General features: G+C 44.9%; 1 protein-coding gene across 2 annotated transcripts in view; it reads left to right on the top strand.

The window, feature by feature from the left end:
• The first annotated feature begins 5994 nt into the window (after nt 1-5994).
• The window catches only part of GDA (guanine deaminase), a 185009-nt gene continuing 172999 nt past the window's right edge, over nt 5995-18004 (top strand). For both annotated transcript variants that reach the window (XM_040417079.1, XM_040417077.1), the window contains exon 1: nt 5995-6187. In XM_040417079.1, the coding sequence (XP_040273013.1) occupies nt 6080-6187 (108 nt within the window). In that variant the 5' untranslated portion in view covers nt 5995-6079. The remainder of the gene's footprint in view (nt 6188-18004) is intronic.

Raw genomic sequence — 18004 nt, 5'->3', positions numbered from 1 at the left:
ATGTCATACCGCAGGGCATGTAATCTTAAAGACAAATTGGTGAGTGCTGAATGTACACAAAATACAGAGATGACTCAAAGTTACATTGGAAATAAGAAGTTGGGTTGCTACCCCTGTCTATCTTGTGTTAACTGTTTCTTCATGCTGAAAAGTGACAGATTTATTCACCCCACAACCAGGGAAGTATTCAACAATATTCAGAACTAAAAATATTAAATTGGATTAAAAACGTGGCTAACGAAATCCCCCCTCTTGAAAAAAAGACTAATTATAAAATAGTTGAAATTTGATAACACGTGGTCATCACTGGTGTTAAATTCCTTCGAGGCCACAACAATTATTCATTCAGCGTACAGAAAAGAACAGGTAAGGCTATTTTCACACTAGCGTTAGTGTGATCCGGCAGGCAGTTCCGTCGTCGGAGCTGCCTGCCGGATCCGCCGATCAGTGTGACAACTAACAGCAGTTGTAGACGGATCTGGGTGCGGATCCGTCTACAAATGCGTTGCAAGAACGGATCCGTCTCTCCGCTTGTCATGCGGATGGACGGAGCCATCTTGAAGTCTTTTTCACAGTTTTCCTGGTCTGCGCATGCGCAGATCGGAAGGACAGATCCGTCCTTCAGTTGTTTTGCAATGCCGGATCCGGCACTAATGCAAGTCAATGGGAATTAATGCCGGATCCGGCATTCCAGCGACTGATCAGGCATTTTGGACGGACATAATACTTTCTGGCACATGCGCGATTACATTACTTGAGGCTGCTGCCAGGACACCGCGCGGGCCCGGACGTGAGTAACATCGGCGCATGCGCGAGACTACGGCACACTTAGAAAAAAAAAAAAGACGAGGACAGCAGTGAATAATTAATAGCGGGACGGCGCTGGGCTTGGCGATAATGGACGCAGCTGGGCACAAACGGCCGGAGGGACAGCCCTTTAGGCACGTTAGGAAGGTAATTTGGATAAAAATAAAAAAGATTTTTATCAAAAATAAAAAGGACAGGTGGGGTTAAAATAGTATATCAAAAATTGGGCGGGGGGCTGGGGGGGCCCATACAAAAATTTGCTGTGGGGCTCAGGCACTTCTAGTTACTTTCCTGGTCGGGCCCATCTACCAGGCGTCAAGGTGGCTTTCGCAGATAAGTCCCTAACACTAAATATACTGCCTCTCTTGGACTTACCTAAGCCTACAATATTCAGGGCAGTGTAGGAACCAGCTACATACGTACTCTGTTCAGAACTCCCAGGTAGATGGGCGTGTTCAGTCTAAAAGAGGCGCTACCCTCAATATATTGCAAGAAAATTTAGACTCGAACCTTCAGAAATCACAGGTGCATATCTATGAAGCAAACATAATTATAAAAAAGAAAATGGCTGCACACCATTATATATACAAACAATAGAGCTAAGAAATGGGGGTCATTCCAGATAAAAGTGGTATAATACCTCTATAAATGAGTCAATGGAAGCTCTTAGCGCTGATCAAACGTGTTGGGCCCATCTACCAGGCGTCATGGTGGCTTCCGCAGATGTGTCCCTAACACTAAATATACTGCCCTGAATATTGTAGGCTTAGGTAAGTCCAAGAGAGGCAGTATACTAGTGTTAGAGACCCATCTGCGGAAGCCACCTTGACGCCTGGTAGATGGGCCTGACACATATGTGCGCTAAGAGCTTCCATTACTCATTTATAGTAGGTATTGTACCACTTTTATTTAGAATGACCCCCATTTCTTATCTCTATTCTTTGCATGTATAATGGTGTACAGCCATTTTCTTTTTTATAATTATGTTTGCTTCATAGATATGCACCTGTTATTTCTGAAGGTTCTAGTCTAAATTCTTTTGATCTTGGACCCTTAGTACCTTTACTGGTGACTCATTAATAACCCTTGACTCTAGTCATTTATAACATTAACTAGACTTGTTCAAGTGAATCTTGTACTAATCTTACGGCAGTACACAATTCTTCCATTTTTATGATTTAATAGCCATCACCCTATATGTGCCTTACATCCATTGTAGTTAACATGATGTTTCATGCATGATCAATGCCAGTAAGTTACGTCGCTATTACCTCACCACGTAGCATGATGGTCATCATCATATCGTGTTACTTACGGCACACGCCCGTATGCGCAGCTCCTTGTCTCTCCGGTGAGCTCACCAGGGGAGATGGAGTATGCGCAGTGCTAACCAGTGAACACCAACTAATTATTGATACCTGAGACACATGCCTCTGCAGCGATGATCCTGTAAGTTAGTTTACACCTTTACAGTGTTCTGATTTGTTTTAATTGACAACACATGGGTGGATGGTGTACTCATTTACCAATTAATGTATAAGCACTGTGAATACACAGACGAAGGCCTCCTGTACACAAACTTTTTTTTTTCCCGTTTACGGGCCGTTTTTTGCATTCCGTATACGGTCCGTATACAGAACCATTCATTTCAATGGTTCCGCAAAAAAACTGAATGTACTCTGTATGCATTCCCTTTCCGTATTTCCGTTTTTCCGTTCCGTTGAAAGATAGAACATGTCCTATTATTGCCCGCAAATCACGTTCCGTGGCTCCATTTAAGTCAATGGGTCCGCAAAAAAATCAGAACACATACGGAATGTACTCCGTATATGTCTTCCGTATCCGTTCCGTTTTTGCGGAACCATCTATTGACAATTTCTTCTATGTAAAGGCTGTATACTGTATATGCCATATGGAAAAACGGAACGGAAAAACAGAATGGAAACGTAAACACAACGGAAACAAAAAACGGAACAACGGATTCGTAAAAAACGGACTGCAAAACACTGAAAAAGCCATACGGTCGTGTGCAGGAGGCCTAAGATATTTCTCACTGATTCTAAACTTGTTGTACCACTTGTTATATTTCACTATAAGTGACAGGGGCGTAGCTATAGGGGAAGCGGCTGCTTTGGGGCCCTGACCCAAAGGGGCACATCCAGGAGGAGGAGGACTAAAAGATTTTGTCATGGCCCCCTCAACAGTATTACACAATGAAATTATATACAGGGGCAGTATAGACAGTGTAGGAAACGGATGGAACAGCTGCCGGGCCTGGTCTGAGAGAGCGATCTTTACTAGCCACAGGAATGGGGGTGGCATGAAAGGAAGGGGTTGCGAAAAAATTATTGGGGGAGGGGGGCCCCATTCAAAAATTTACTGTGGGGCCCAGTCATTTCTAGCTACGCCACTGATAAGTGATCTCCTTATTTGATGCACTTACATTTCATCTTATATGTACTTGGATCGATGTTATTGAGATGATTAGATCATTATTATTTTTTTCGACTTACATCATTATGTATGACTCCTCCTCTTCGGTCTATATATACTTGATGTATGCACATGTCACATTGCTTGAGAAAGGCCTCATTGTGTTAACCTGAAACATTGCAAGTGGGGTGAATAAAGAGGTCCACCATTTCTCACTTCTCTGGAGTGCTGCCTCATCTTGTGTTTTTGGATTTACATGGGCTCAATAACCTACAGCCTGGAGGGATTGCACCCACGCTATCACTTTGACTAGTGATGCTGTTCTTTTCTCTATACATACTTTATGTTGCCATCATTTTGTAATTTTTTCGGATGTTAGAAGGCCTTGAATTTTATAAGCAATTTTTCAGATTTTCAAGAAACAGACAGACAGAGTTTAAGGGCTAATTCAGTTCTAAAGTGACTTTGAGGAGCTTACATAGTAGAAACTATGCATAAATGGCATTTTACAAACTACACCCCTCAAATGATTTTAGATTTTTTTGTTAACCGGCTCTACAGAGCGATGCCGGCTGGTGTCTTTGTCCAGGTGTACTGTAATGTATTCGGCGTAAGGCTCAGTAAGGAAGTCAGCAGCCTGCAAACGTCCTTCCTTCACTATGTCTACGCCGCACGCTAAACGGCACGGCGCAGGTGTGATATTTCACCCGCACTCAAGGCCAGGCAAGAGGATGTGAACGCTGCCTGGCCTTGTCAATCAAGTCTAGGGGGCGTGGACAATTTTGCGGAATGGATGCGGACCCATTCATTTCAATGGGGCCACAAAAGATGCGGACAGCACACCATGTGCTGTCCGCATCTGTAGTTCCGTTCCGCGGCCCAGCAAATAAAGATTGAACATGTCCTATTCTTGTCCACAATTGGGACAATTATAGACATTTTCTATGATAGCCATGTGTTGTCTGCAAATTGCGGAACGTGTTTTGTGGATCCGCAAAACACTATGATCGTCTGAATGAGCCCTAATACTGTTATTTCTGCTGACAGAAGCCCTTTCAGAGCCATAACTTTTTTTATTTTTTATTGACTGAGCTGTGTGAGGGCTTATTTTTTTCAGGACAAGCCATAGTTTTTATTGCCACCATTTAGGGGTACATTTGGCTTTTTGATAGCTTTTTATCAAATTTTTTGGGGAAGTGAGGTGGGCAGTAATTGCAATTCTGTCAGTGTTTTTTTTATGGGGTTCACAATGTAGTATATATGATATGATAACTTTATTCTGTGAATTGATATGATTATGATGATACCAAATGTACATAATTGTTCTTGTTTTACTACATTTGTTTCATAAAATCACTTCTGGCACAGTATTTATTTTTTCACGACTTATACCTGATGGGGTAGATCATGTAATATTTTTATAGAGCAGTTCATTTCAGACCCGACGATACCTAATATGTCTAGTTTTTTTATTTTTTTATTTAGTATTAGACAATAAAAGCATTTTAGAAAAACAAAAATTATTGTTTTTGTTCTCCATTTTTTGAGAGCCAGATTTTTTTTTTCTGTCAATGGCCTAGTGTCAGGTCTCGTTTTTTGTGGGATGAGATGACGTTTTTATTGGCATCATTTTGGGGTACGTAGTACTTTTTGATCACTCACTATTACAATTTTTGTGAGGCAAAAGTGACCAAAATGGCTGTTTTGTCACCATTTATATTTATTTTGTTTAACTGCGTTCACTTGGGGGTTTATTATGTAATATTGTCATAGAGCTTGTTGTTAGGAACTCAGCAATACCAAATATATAATTAATGGCTTGCTGAAGGAAAAGGGGCTTTTTTACACTTGAAACTGTTATTTTTTTTATATGTACTTTATTTTTTGACACTTTGGGGGACATTTAACATTACTTTTTTACTACTGATTTCTCCTGTAACTGAAGCTGCCATAATAGCCCCCAGAGAGGCTATACAGCACTGTACAGGCTCACTGCATAGCCGATTGAGGTCTAGGAAGGCCCGGCAGCTCCTGCAGACTCTCGCCCCTGGTGATAAAATGATCGCTGGGTCCAGAAAAGGAAGGGGCATAGCATTCCCAGCACTGTGTATTTAGTGATCTGGAAAGCAGGGACACAGAGGAACGGTCCCTGCCTTCTCACTGACAGCGAGACTCCCGCTCAGCTGCTGGACGACTAGCGTGCAGCTGTGATCTCTAAAACACCCGTTCAGAGATAAATCCCAGAAGCCAGGACGTTTATAGTCAATGGGCAGTCAGGAAACCCCATGTTTAGTACGATTGAAATGAATTTTCTCAACCTCATTGTTTATGTGGAAAATAATCAGCTATTAACTAAAACATACCACAAACCCACATACACTAATAACTTTATGTCTATGTCCAGCTGCCATTTACCAGGTCCGCTCGTCCCAATATAAAAACTGTAGCATGAGCCTCACACTGTTTGTACTACTGTTCCACAGCCCTATGGAGGTGGCCAAGCCAGAATAGAAGCATTGTAATTTACAGTAGACTAAGCAAATACTCACACCTGCTCTTTGAACTTCAGAGATATTCAGTTTTATTGCATTACAGTACAACTATTACATGACCTTTTCCTTTTTTCCAATGTGCAGATAAATGTACAGAAGCTGACACCAATGCGTGTGACAGAGGTAAAACAGTGGCAGCTGTCATTGGTGCAGAGCAGGGAGCTCAGCCTCCTCCTTGTATGACTGCTCATACAGCAAGGCTATTAAGAGGCATTAGACTACTCTGTGCTGCAGAGGCCGGAGTCATCCTGCTGACAGATATCTGCTGCTTCTACTGCTGAGCTGCTATGGATGCTGTGCAACATGTCTTCAAGGGGACTTTCATTCATTCATCTTCTAGTTGTGACTGTGAGGTAAAGGAGAACCACATCCTGGGTACAGACAGCTCTGGCAAAGTAAGTATACTCTTCCTCAATAATACTTATTTATGAGAGTTTACAAGTACTAATGGCTATAGGTGTGTCTACCATGTAATAGATAAAATAGAAATAAAAAATACAAGTAAGATATGCTACATTAAGTAGGCATTGTGTACGTGCTATTTTTCTGTTTAGGTGTTTTCAACTTAAATTTACATATCTTTTAGTAGTTTTAAAAAATATATATTATAACTATATATAATAATAACCAATACCTAAAGGGGTTGTGCTATTTTAATTTTTTTTTTTGGGGGGGGGGGCTTTGGTGGTTTGGCAAACCCCCCTTTTGGCCAGCCTTGTGAAGGGAGGCATACGTACCTGCTTCTTGGTGCTGGCTCTCTTCTTCTCTCCCTGGCTTTGCCTTGACCATTTGTCATGACGCAAGGGGAGCAGGCTACTATCTATCTATCTATCTATCTATCTATCTATCTATCTATCTATCTATCTATCTATCTAATATCTATCTATCTACTCTATCTATCTATCTATCTATCTCATATCTATCTATCTCATATCTATCTATCTCATATCTATCTATCTCATATCTATCTATCTATCTATCTATCTATCTATCTATCTATCTATCTATCTATCTGTCTATCTTTCTCATATCAATCTCTCTATCTCATATCTATCTATATATCTATCTATCTATCTATCTATCTATCTATCTATCTTGGTCTATCTATCTTATATCTATCTCATATCTATCTATCTATCTATCTATCTATCTATCTATCTATCTATCTATCTATCTATCTATCATCAAATCAAATAAGCTTTATTGACAGGACTAAATACATTTTAGCATTGCCAAAGCAAGTGGGAAATAATTGGGTAGGGTTGGGGGATGGGGACATATACAGGGTGGGGGTATAGGAGTCCATGGTATATCAGGCTCCTCTCAGTCTATGGCAGGCAGTAATATATTGTGCTGCTGTGGCCGCTGTGTTCTCCTCTTCCCCCAGCAGTATGGAGAGTCTCTCTTCCTCCTCCATGGAGATGAAGTCTGGGCAGAGATCAGACAGTCTCCTGAAGTGAGTCTCCCTCACTGCTGAGTATTTGGGGCACCGCAGCAGGAAATGAGCCTCATCCTCCACGGCCTCCTGGTCGCACTGCTGGCACAGTCTGCTCTCCCTGGGCATGTACCTCTGTCGGTGACGCTCGGATTCAATGAGCAGGCTGTGGGCGCTCAGTCTGTACCGGCTCAGAATATGTCAGTCTTTTGGATTGGGGAGTTTCTCCAGATATGGGGTCAGTTTGTACTCCCTCTGCAGGCTCTGGTATACTGTCAGCTTCTGGGATGTTCTTATGTCGTTCCTCCAGACGCTAATATACTCCTCTTTGTACTTCTGTATCGTCCTCTGGATTTCGCCCTTTGTCAGGCTGTATTGGTTGGTGGCTTGGGCAGGCTGGATTTGGGTGACTTGTTGCAGGGTGCTTTGTTTTTCTGGGGCTTCTTGGTGTAGCAAGGCTTTGTGATGGTAGGAGCTGGGACTGCTGCTATGAAGATGGCTCTGAATGATATCGCCCTCTTCTGGACAGCAAAGTAGAGTGGGAATCTGCCCAGTTTTGCTCGACAGACGCTGTTTGAGGTGCTCCTGTGGACCTGGAGAAAGTGTTTGCAGAGTTCTAGGTGGAATAGTTCTGTTGGCCCAGAGTCCCACTTTCCCCGGTCTGGGTATATGTCTGGGCCCCAGACATTATCTATCTATCTATTGTAGGAAGGCGCAAGGGTCCGTCATTGACGGAAGGTACGTGTCACCGAGGTTCCTGGCCTCGGTGAGATAAGAACCGGTTATTTAATGTGTCAGCCGCAGCTAGTGCTTGCTGACACTGTTTATTCTTAGTGTGGCTGAAAAGCCGATCCGGGCCGGTTCTTATTGGGAGCAGCCAAAGAGCAGGGTGGGTGGCTGTTCCCCACGTCCAGGCCAGGTTTTGGGCTGGGGTTTAAAAACCCAGCCAGCAGCTCAGCTGGGTGTGGATTATCCTCCATGGCAGAGGAGCTGAGGAGCTGAGGAGTCTGTGGTTTGAGACACTGAGACATTCATTTGTGAGAGCCATAGGCTGGGAAACAGGCCTCTAAAGCCAGCTGCGGACGGTGGGTGAAAATCATCTGCTGACCAGGTGAAGTCTTTTTGCACTGTGAACTTTGTGTGGTGTGAACAGGCACCAAAAAATGAACACTTACTTTTGACTTGTTTTCTTTCTGTGTGAGAATAAACACTGAACTTTGATTTACAACCTTGTTTTTGCCTCTGTACTGCGTCCGCTTACCCTGCCTACCAGAGCGAATCCCCACAATTAATGGAGGATGCGGGCAAGCGCAGTGAGGCTGGCGTGAACGCCGAATTTTTTTTTTTTCTCTCACGGTTGTATGTCATTTATCAAACCGGCTAGATTCAAACCGGTGTCAAGAGACGAAATGGAGGCTGTTATGAAGGCCCTCGTGGAGGCTAACCTGCAACAACGTGAGGCTAATAAGCAGCAGCAGGAGACCAACCAGTTGCTGCTACAACATGTAATGGCGTTACAGTCAGCAGGAGCAACCCCAAGCGTACACGATGCCTGGAAAGCAGTACGTGCAGCGATACCTAAAATGACCCCCGCAGACGACATCGAGACCTACCTGGCGATATATGAAAAAGTGGCCACCAGGGAAAAGCTGCCCCAAGACCAGTGGGCTGAGATCGTCGCTCCTTTTCTGACATCAGAGTCCCAGCGGGTGTTTTTCGACTTGCCTGATGATCAAGCGGCCGACTACCCAAAGGTAAAGGGGGAGATTTTGGCAAGACTGGGGGTGAATGTGCTGGTCCGGGCCCAGCGGGTGCATCAGTGGGGGTTCAACCCGGCGGAGCCCGTGAGACCCCAGTATTATGACCTGCTTAACCTGTTACAAAAGTGGCTACAACCTGACGTGTATGTTGGACCGGTTATTAGCAGACAGGTTCTGGAGGGCTCTGCCACCCCCTCTCCAGCAATGGATTGGCCAAGTCTCCCCAGGGAATGCGCTGGAGATGGTCGACCTGGTGGAGCGCTATGAGGCTACCCGGAACTTACAGGGGGGTTCTGTTGGGAGGGGGGCAGTCAGATCCCGTAACTCACCACCCCGGACCCAACAACCGGTGCCCATCAAACCTGCCCGGAATATAACCCCTGTGGACCCCGCTCCAATAATCTGCTGGCGGTGTCGAGAGCCAGGCCATGTTCGAGCGGACTGTCCACGTCAGGGGGAACCCATGGACACAAACTGTGGCTTCCGTCAGTCATTATATGCCAGGAAACTGTGTGCAGTGGGTGCTCCGGAGTCTCTGAACCACCTGTGCCAGGTTGAGGTGGGAGACACTCCAGCGGAGGCTCTGTTGGACTCAGGAAGTCTGGTGACCCTGGTTAGGGCTTCCCTAGTACGCTCCACTGAGTACACCGGCCGTAAGGTTGGAGTCATGTGTATCCATGGGGACTTAAAAGACTATCCTACTGCTATAGTGTCTCTGTCTACGGTTTCCGGCAGGTGGATCCACGAGGTGGCTGTTGCAACCCACCTCCACTATGAACTTATAGTAGGGAGAGACTTCCCGGGTTTCACGGCACTGTGGCCGGTTCCGAGAGTGACTGATACGCATGATACAGGTGTAACCCTAGCAGAATGGCCCGGCTCAGGGGGGAGACCAGAACCCTGGGAACCTGAGTCCGAAGGTCCCGCGGTAGGGGTGACCGCCACTTCGGTGGAAGAGGGGGAAACAACCCCGCTAAGTGTAATGGTGGGAGACATGGAGGACTCGCCACCGGGGCCTGAGCTGGCAGACCTCAATGTCTCAGGGGATAATTTTGGTACCGCACAACACCGGGATCCAACCTTATCCCGAGCCTGGGAAAATGTACTAATAATAGATGGTGAACCACAACAACCAGGGGCAGAATCAGTGTTTCCCCGTTTTGTGGTTCATCAGGATATGTTGTATCGGGTAAATCAGCTGCGAGGTGAATCCGTTGAACAGTTGGTGGTGCCCCAGGCTTATCGCAAACTCGTGTTAGAGTTAGCCCACCAGCATGTTCTTGGGGGTCATCTGGGAATGCAGAAAACACAGGACCGGATACTACAACGGTTTTACTGGCCCAGTGTTTTTAAAGAGGTGGACGAGTTCTGTAAGTCTTGCCCGACCTGCCAGGCAACTAGCCCCCAGCACCTTTTCCGCAGTCCCTTGGTACCCCTCCCGATCATTGAGGTACCGTTTGAGCGAATCGCTATGGACCTAGTAGGTCCTGTACCAAAGTCCGCTAGGGGACACCAACACATCTTGGTTGTCCTTGATTACGCTACTCGGTACCCGGAGGCAGTGCCACTGCGACATACTTCAGCAAAACTTATAGCTAAAGAGCTAATGGAGATGTTCTCCCGAGTGGGGCTACCTAAAGAGGTCCTGACTGATCAGGGGACCCCTTTTATGTCCAAGGTCATGAGGGAACTCTGCAAGTTGCTGTGTATAAAACAGTTAAGGACGTCCGTGTATCATCCACAAACGGACGGACTGGTGGAAAGGTTTAATAAAACTCTAAAAACCATGTTAAAAAGGGTGGTGACCAAAGATGGGAAGGATTGGGACCTTCTTCTGCCCTATCTCATGTTCGCAGTGCGAGAGGTGCCCCAGGCCTCTACTGGGTTCTCGCCCTTCGAATTGCTATATGGCAGACATCCTCGTGGCTTGTTGGATGTAGCCAAAGAGGCGTGGGAACAACAACCCACTCCGCATAAAAGCGTCCTGGAATATGTTACTAAGATGCAACAGCGGATAGAGACCGTTTTGCCTCTTGTCAAGGAACATATGGAGGCCGCTCAGCGAGCCCAGAGTCGGATCTATAATCGGCAGGCTCGGGTCCGGAACTTTAACCCGGGTGATCGGGTTTTGGTTCTGGTGCCGACAGTGGACAGTAAGTTCCTAGCCAGGTGGCAGGGGCCCTACGAGGTACGTGAAAAAATAGGAGAAGTAAATTATAAAGTACACCAGCCGGGGAGGCGAAAACCGGAGCAGGTTTACCATGTTAATTTGCTAAAACCTTGGAAGGATAGGGAAACCTGTACGGAAGACAGTCCGCGGCCGGGCTTTCATGGACAAGAGATTCCGGCTCCTAGGTCTGATGCGAGGGAAGCGGTTGCCAACATAAAAATTGCTGACAGCCTCTCCTCTAAACAGGCTCAGGAAACCAGGGAGTTCGTTAGTCGGAACACAGATGTGTTCTCAGACCTCCCTGGACGCACTTCCGTAATCCAACATGACATTGTCACTGAGCCTCAGGCAAAAATCCGGTTAAAGCCATACCGAGTACCCGAGGCTCGGCGAAAAGCCATCTCGGAGGAAGTGCAACTCATGTTGCGGCTGGATGTCATTGAGGAGTCTAAAAGTGAGTGGGCTAGTCCTATAGTCTTAATTCCCAAGCCAGACGGGTCGTTACGATTTTGTAACGATTTTCGGAAATTAAACGAGATATCAAAGTTCGATGCATATCCAATGCCTCGGGTGGATGAACTAATTGAGAAATTAGGTCAAGCCAGGTATTTTTCTGTTCTGGACCTCACCAAAGGGTACTGGCAGGTACCCTTGACGGAGGCTGCCAAAGAGAAAACTGCCTTCATTACACCAGAGGGGCTGTACCAGTATAAAGTGTTACCCTTTGGCCTGCATGGCGCCCCCGCCACTTTCCAACGTCTAATGGACATTGTACTTCGTCCACATCGGCGGTACGCCTCGGCTTACCTGGACGATATTATCATCCACAGTACAGACTGGGAAAGTCACCTGCCCAAAGTACAGGCCGTAGTAGACTCCCTTCGAAAGGCGGGGCTAACGGCTAACCCAAAGAAATGTGCGATAGGGTTAGAGGAGACTAAATACATTGGGTATGTCATTGGGTGCGGAGTCATCAAACCCCAAGTGAGCAAGATAGAGGCGATACGGAATTGTCCCCAACCTGCCACCTCTAGACAAATAAAGTCGTTCCTGGGAATGGTGGGCTATTACATGAGGTTTGTCCCCCATTTTGCCACTTTAGCGGCTCCGTTGACAGGGCTCTTAAAGGGACGTAAGTCTGTGATAGTCCGCTGGAATGACCAGGCGGAAGAGGCTTTCTCCGCTTTGAAGTCGGCACTGTGTGGGTCCCCGGTTTTGGTGACGCCCGACTTCAAGAGGGAATTTGTGGTACAGACTGATGCCTCCGAAGTGGGCCTCGGTGCGGTACTGTCTCAGGAAGTCAACGGGGAGGAACATCCCGTTGTCTTCCTCAGCCGTAAGCTCACTCCAGCGGAGACCCGGTACAGTATAGTGGAGAGAGAGTGCCTGGCCATCAAGTGGGCACTCGAGTCTCTCCGCTATTATCTGTTGGGGAGGAAATTCCGTCTGGTGACCGATCACTCCCCTCTCAAGTGGATGAGCCAGGCCAAAGAGAGGAATGCTCGGGTCACCAGGTGGTTCTTATCGCTGCAAAACTTTAAGTTCACAGTAGAACACAGGGCAGGCCGGTTACAGGGAAACGCGGATGCCCTGTCCCGAGTACACTGTCTGGCGTGTGTTCACCCCCTCAGGGTTGAACAAAGGGGGGAGGTATGTAGGAAGGCGCAAGGGTCCGTCATTGACGGTCATTGAGGTTCCTGGCCTCGGTGAGATAAGAACCGGTTATTTTATGTGTCAGCCGCAGCTAGTGCTTGCTGACACTGTTTATTCTTAGTGTGGCTGAAAAGCCGATCCGGGCCGGTTCTTATTGGGAGCAGCCAAAGAGCAGGGTGGGTGGCTGTTCCCCACGTCCAGGCCAGGTTTTGGGCTGGGGTTTAAAAACCCAGCCAGCAGCTCAGCTGGGTGTGGATTATCCTCCATGGCAGAGGAGCTGAGGAGTCTGTGGTTTGAGACACTGAGACATTTATTTGTGAGAGCCATAGGCTGGGAAACAGGCCTCTAAAGCCTGCTGCGGACGGTGGGTGAAAATCATCTGCTGACCAGGTGAAGTCTTTTTGCACTGTGAACTTTGTGTGGTGTGAACAGGCACCAAAAAATGAACACTTACTTTTGACTTGTTTTCTTTCTGTGTGAGAATAAACACTGAACTTTGATTTACAACCTTGTTTTTGCCTCTGTACTGCGTCCGCTTACCCTGCCTACCAGAGCGAATCCCCACAATATCTATCTATCTCATATCTATCTATCTATCTATCTATCTATCTATCTTTACATTAGGTAGTAAATAACTAACAAGACCAGATTTTTTTTATTGGGGTTGTCTCAAGGCATTTTCTCAAAGTAAATTTTTCAAGATGGTAGGGCTGAAAAAGCAATCTTCTGGAACTGTAAAAAGCATTGTGTGAACATATACAATTCATTTGCTGCAAGTTATTCTTCTGTTTATTGGTGGGTGGAAAGTGGTACATATGATGCATCTGGGGAATGAAGGGGGCACATAATTCAGAATTTCTGTATTATCTGTATTATTAGAAAAAGATGAGTGAGCACTCACAACATTAGGACCATTTATTGATAATTACAGGAATAACCTGTGTAATAAAAATCTTCTAGAAGTGCATATGTAGAACAAATAAAATACAATACAATGGTACCAAGGCTTAAAACTTTAAAATTAAATAAAAATGCGAATGCAAATACTATTGGTGGGGTGGTGACTCTGTACCCACAATATGCCCTGATAATATGCAGCGTTTGCAAATGTCTCTTTAATTAACCAATTGGTTGTGCTGAAAGTCACTGTTGAATATCGCAAACCGCAACAAACCGAATGTCCTGTAGATAGATATAGATATCACCTCACGGGTGCAGATGGATGATGTGTAACAGGACAAAAAAGCAAAAGTCCATCCGGAGTATTACTTGTATTTGTTCAGCTATTTAACATTGCCGCCAAGGCAAGTGAAGTAATAGTTACAGGTTCCTACCTGTCTCCTGCTGAGCTGTTCCCCTGGGACGTGTAGTTCGTTTGCACGAGGAGCGAGCGGTGCCGGCAGCACTCAGCGTCTCGCGTCGCTCGCCTCGAGTGAATGACGTCACGTTATCGCGGGATTATGCAAACAGGAGTGATACCTTATCGGCGGCGTCTGTGACTGTGAGCTGTATCGGTGATTTTAGTTGAAAATCTTTATCGCATGGCCATGCCCGTAACTATTACTTCACTTGCCTTGGCGGCAATGTTAAATAGTTAAATAAATTTATCCTTATGGTCCTAATGTTGTGAGTGCTCACTCATCTTTTTCTAATCGCTTTTCTACTACTTTATTGGGGCAGGGCACCCATTTGTGAGCTAGTAGCACCCACCATAGCCACTAGGTGTGAGCCAACCACTTATCTATTGATATCTGTATTATTAACCAGTTCATGACCTGACAAATTTTAGGTATTTTGAAGTACAGGTCTGTTTAAAAGCAATAACTTTGTTTTGTTATTCAAATTATTTAGCATCTTTCTTTCAGTGATACATGAGGCTTAAATTTTGTAATTTTTTATATATTGCAAAATATAAAAAAAATGTGTGTTTTCATTTTTTTCTATTTTAATAACATAAAATACAGTTAAGTACCTGTGGAGTAGGCTACTATTGACATTCTTTTTTTTATTATATTGTTTTATAATTATATATTGGTTTACTTTTTTACTTTGTGCCCCTTATAATATCATACATGACCAAGTTGGCAAAGATGGCAAATACAACCTCTGAAGACTCACTGCAGAGCTTATTTGGGTCTGCTAAGGCTCAGAATCTCCTAGCCACCAATCATGCAATCATGAGCTCCAGAGATAGGTAGACAGGGACTGCAGTAAAACATCCCTGCCGCTTTTATGGGCAGGCTGGCTGTCAGTGACAACTGGCCTCCTTCTGTAGCTGCAGGCTCATCAAGGATGTTCTAGAAGATCCTTGCAGAATAATGCCCTGTTCACACATTCAGTGTTTTCCATCAGTGATTGGGAGCCAAAACCAGGTGCGGGTCTAAATACAGAACAGATGCAGATCTTTCCCTTATACAGTTGCAAGAAAAAGCATGTGAACCCTTTGGAATGATATGGATTTCTGCACAAATTGGTCATAAAATGTGATCTGATCTTCATCTAAGTCACAACAATAGACAATCACAGTCTGCTTAAACTGATAACACAAAAAGAACTAAATGTTACCATGTTTTTATTGAACACATCATGTAAACATTCACAGTGCAGGTGGAAAAAGTATGTGAACCCTTGGATTTAATAACTGGTTGAACCTCCTTTGGCAGCAATAACTTCAACCAAACGTTTCCTGTAGTTGCAGATCAGACGTGCACAACGGTCAGGAGTAATTCCTGTTCATTCCTCTTTACAGCAATATTCTTGGGATGTCTGGTGTGAATCGCTTTCTTGAGGTCATGCCACAGCATCTCAATCGGGTTGAGGTCAGGACTCTAACTGGGCCAGTCCAGAAGGCGTATTTTTTTCTGTTTAAGCCATTCTGTTGTTGCTTTACTTCTATGCTTTGGGTCGTCGTCCTGTTGCAACACCCATCTTCTGTTGAGCTTCAGCTAGTGGACAGATGGCCTTAAGTTCTCCTGCAAAATGTCTTCATAAACTTGGGAATTTATTTTTTCTTCGATGATAGAAATCCGTCCAGGCCCTGACGCAGCAAAGAAGCCCCAAACCATGATGCCCCAACCACCATACTTCACAGTTGGGATGAAGTTTTGATGTTGGTGTGCTGTGCCTCTTTTTCTCCACACATAGTGTTGTGTGTTTCTTCCAAACAACTCAACTTTGGTTTCATCTGTCCACAGAATATTTTGCCAGTACTGCTGTGGAACATCCAGGTGCTCTTGTGCAAACTGTAAACGTGCAGCAATGGTTTTTTTTGGACAGCAGTGGCTTCCTCTGTGGTATCCTCCCATGAAATCCATTCTTGTTTAGTGTTTTACGTATCGTAGATTCGCTAACAGGGATGTTAGCATATGCCAGAGACTTCTGTAAGTCTTTAGCTGACACTCTAGGATTCTTCTTCACCTCACTGAGCAGTCTGCACTGTGCTCTTGCAGTCATCTTTACAGGACGCCCACTCCTAGGGAGAGCAGCAGCAGTGCTGAACTTTCACAATTTATAGACAATTTATCTTACCGTGGACTGATGAACAGCAAAGCTTTTGAAGATACTTTTATAACCCTTTCCAGCTTTATGCAAGTCAACAATTCTTAATCGTAGGTCTTCTGAGAGCTCCTTTGTGCGAGGCATCATTCACATCAGGCAATGCTTCTTGTGAAAAGCAAACCCAGAACTGGTGTGTGTTTTTTATAGGGCAGGGCAGCTGTAACCAACACCTCTAATCTCATCTCATTGATTGGACTCCAGTTGGCTGACATCTCACTCCAATTAGCTCTTGGAGATGTCATTAGTCTAGGGGTTCACATACTTTTTCCACATGCACTGTGAATGTTCACATGGTGTGTTCAATAAAAACATGGTAACATTTAATTATTTTTGTGTTATTAGTTTAAGCAATCTGTGATTGGGGGGGTTCACATACTTTTTCTTGCAACTGTACTTTATATCTGTGTAGCCTCCACTTCTGGTTTTGGCTCACAAACACTGATGGAAAACACTGACGTGTGAATAAGACTTAAAGCTCATTCACATCTCTGTTTGTAGATCTGGCAGGCTGTTCCAGCCCATAGCAGCCTGCCGAATCCTCTATTTCACTGCTGAATCCCCATTGACTGCAATATTGTCCAGAGGTGATCAAGATGATTTCTGGCAAAAATGCCAGTTTTCAGCTGGAAGAAAACAATTACATGCAGTGGCTTATGTCTGGCTGAAACCCGGCATTTTTGCAGGAAACAGGCCGGATAACACCTGGACTCCTTTGCAGTCAATGGGGATCCGGCAAGGCTGGATTAGTAAACAAAGATGTGAACGAGGCCTAAACATGCAGATACGCAGTCTGGACAGTCTGATAATTTGGAACTCACAAAGTTTTTATGACCTGTGATTGGATTAAGGATGTAGTTTGTTGCTTCATGCCTTGGAATAATCTATTCTGATAATACTGATTTGCAGTTTTTATCATTAAAGGGTAACTAATTTCCATTATATATTAATATTTAAGTAATTACATGTAGCTCTTGGTCTTAGTTTAGAGTAGGTGATCATAGTCTAATGTCCTGTCAATTAATCAATCAACTTTTTGGGGTATTAGTAATTATGTATGATGGTAACCACACCAGCATGCGTTTTAATGTAAATTTGAATTTTTATTTTTTATTTTTAATGCCCATGTGGCTTTCTGGATAAAATAGCCCTCATTTTTAAAACTGTTCCTTTAATATAGTCTCGGTGCGGTTCACTGTGACAGTTTGGCCGTGTAGGCTGGCTGCATGCCCGTTCACGTAGTGGCTGCAGGCTGACTCCTGTGTATGCTTGTTGCTTGGGGCTGTGTGCTGGCTGCGGTGTCTTGTATGTACTATGCCTGTGAATGTGTGTACTCCCCTTGTCTGCTTCTCTGTGCAGTTCTTATCACTGTTGCCTTGCAGGCTGGCTGCAGGCTCCCTTGCGTACTGGCTGCAGGCTGACACCTATGTATGCTGGTTGCATGGGACTGCATACTGGCTGCTGTGTAGTGTGTGAACTGAGTCCTGTGTTTCTGTATTCCTGTGTCTGCATCTATGTGGCTCATGTCTCTGGTACCGTGCAGGCTGGCTGCATGCGCCTTGTGTACTGGCTGTGGGTTTTCCCATGCATGCTGGTTCTGCGATGCTGCTGGCTGCAGCCTTGTGTGTGAACTGGGTCT

The sequence above is a fragment of the Bufo bufo genome, chromosome 2 (genome assembly GCF_905171765.1).
Source record: "Bufo bufo chromosome 2, aBufBuf1.1, whole genome shotgun sequence".
Taxonomy (NCBI): domain Eukaryota; kingdom Metazoa; phylum Chordata; class Amphibia; order Anura; family Bufonidae; genus Bufo; species Bufo bufo.
Note: the sequence above shows the minus strand (reverse complement) of the source record. Positions and strands in the feature narration are given on the sequence as shown.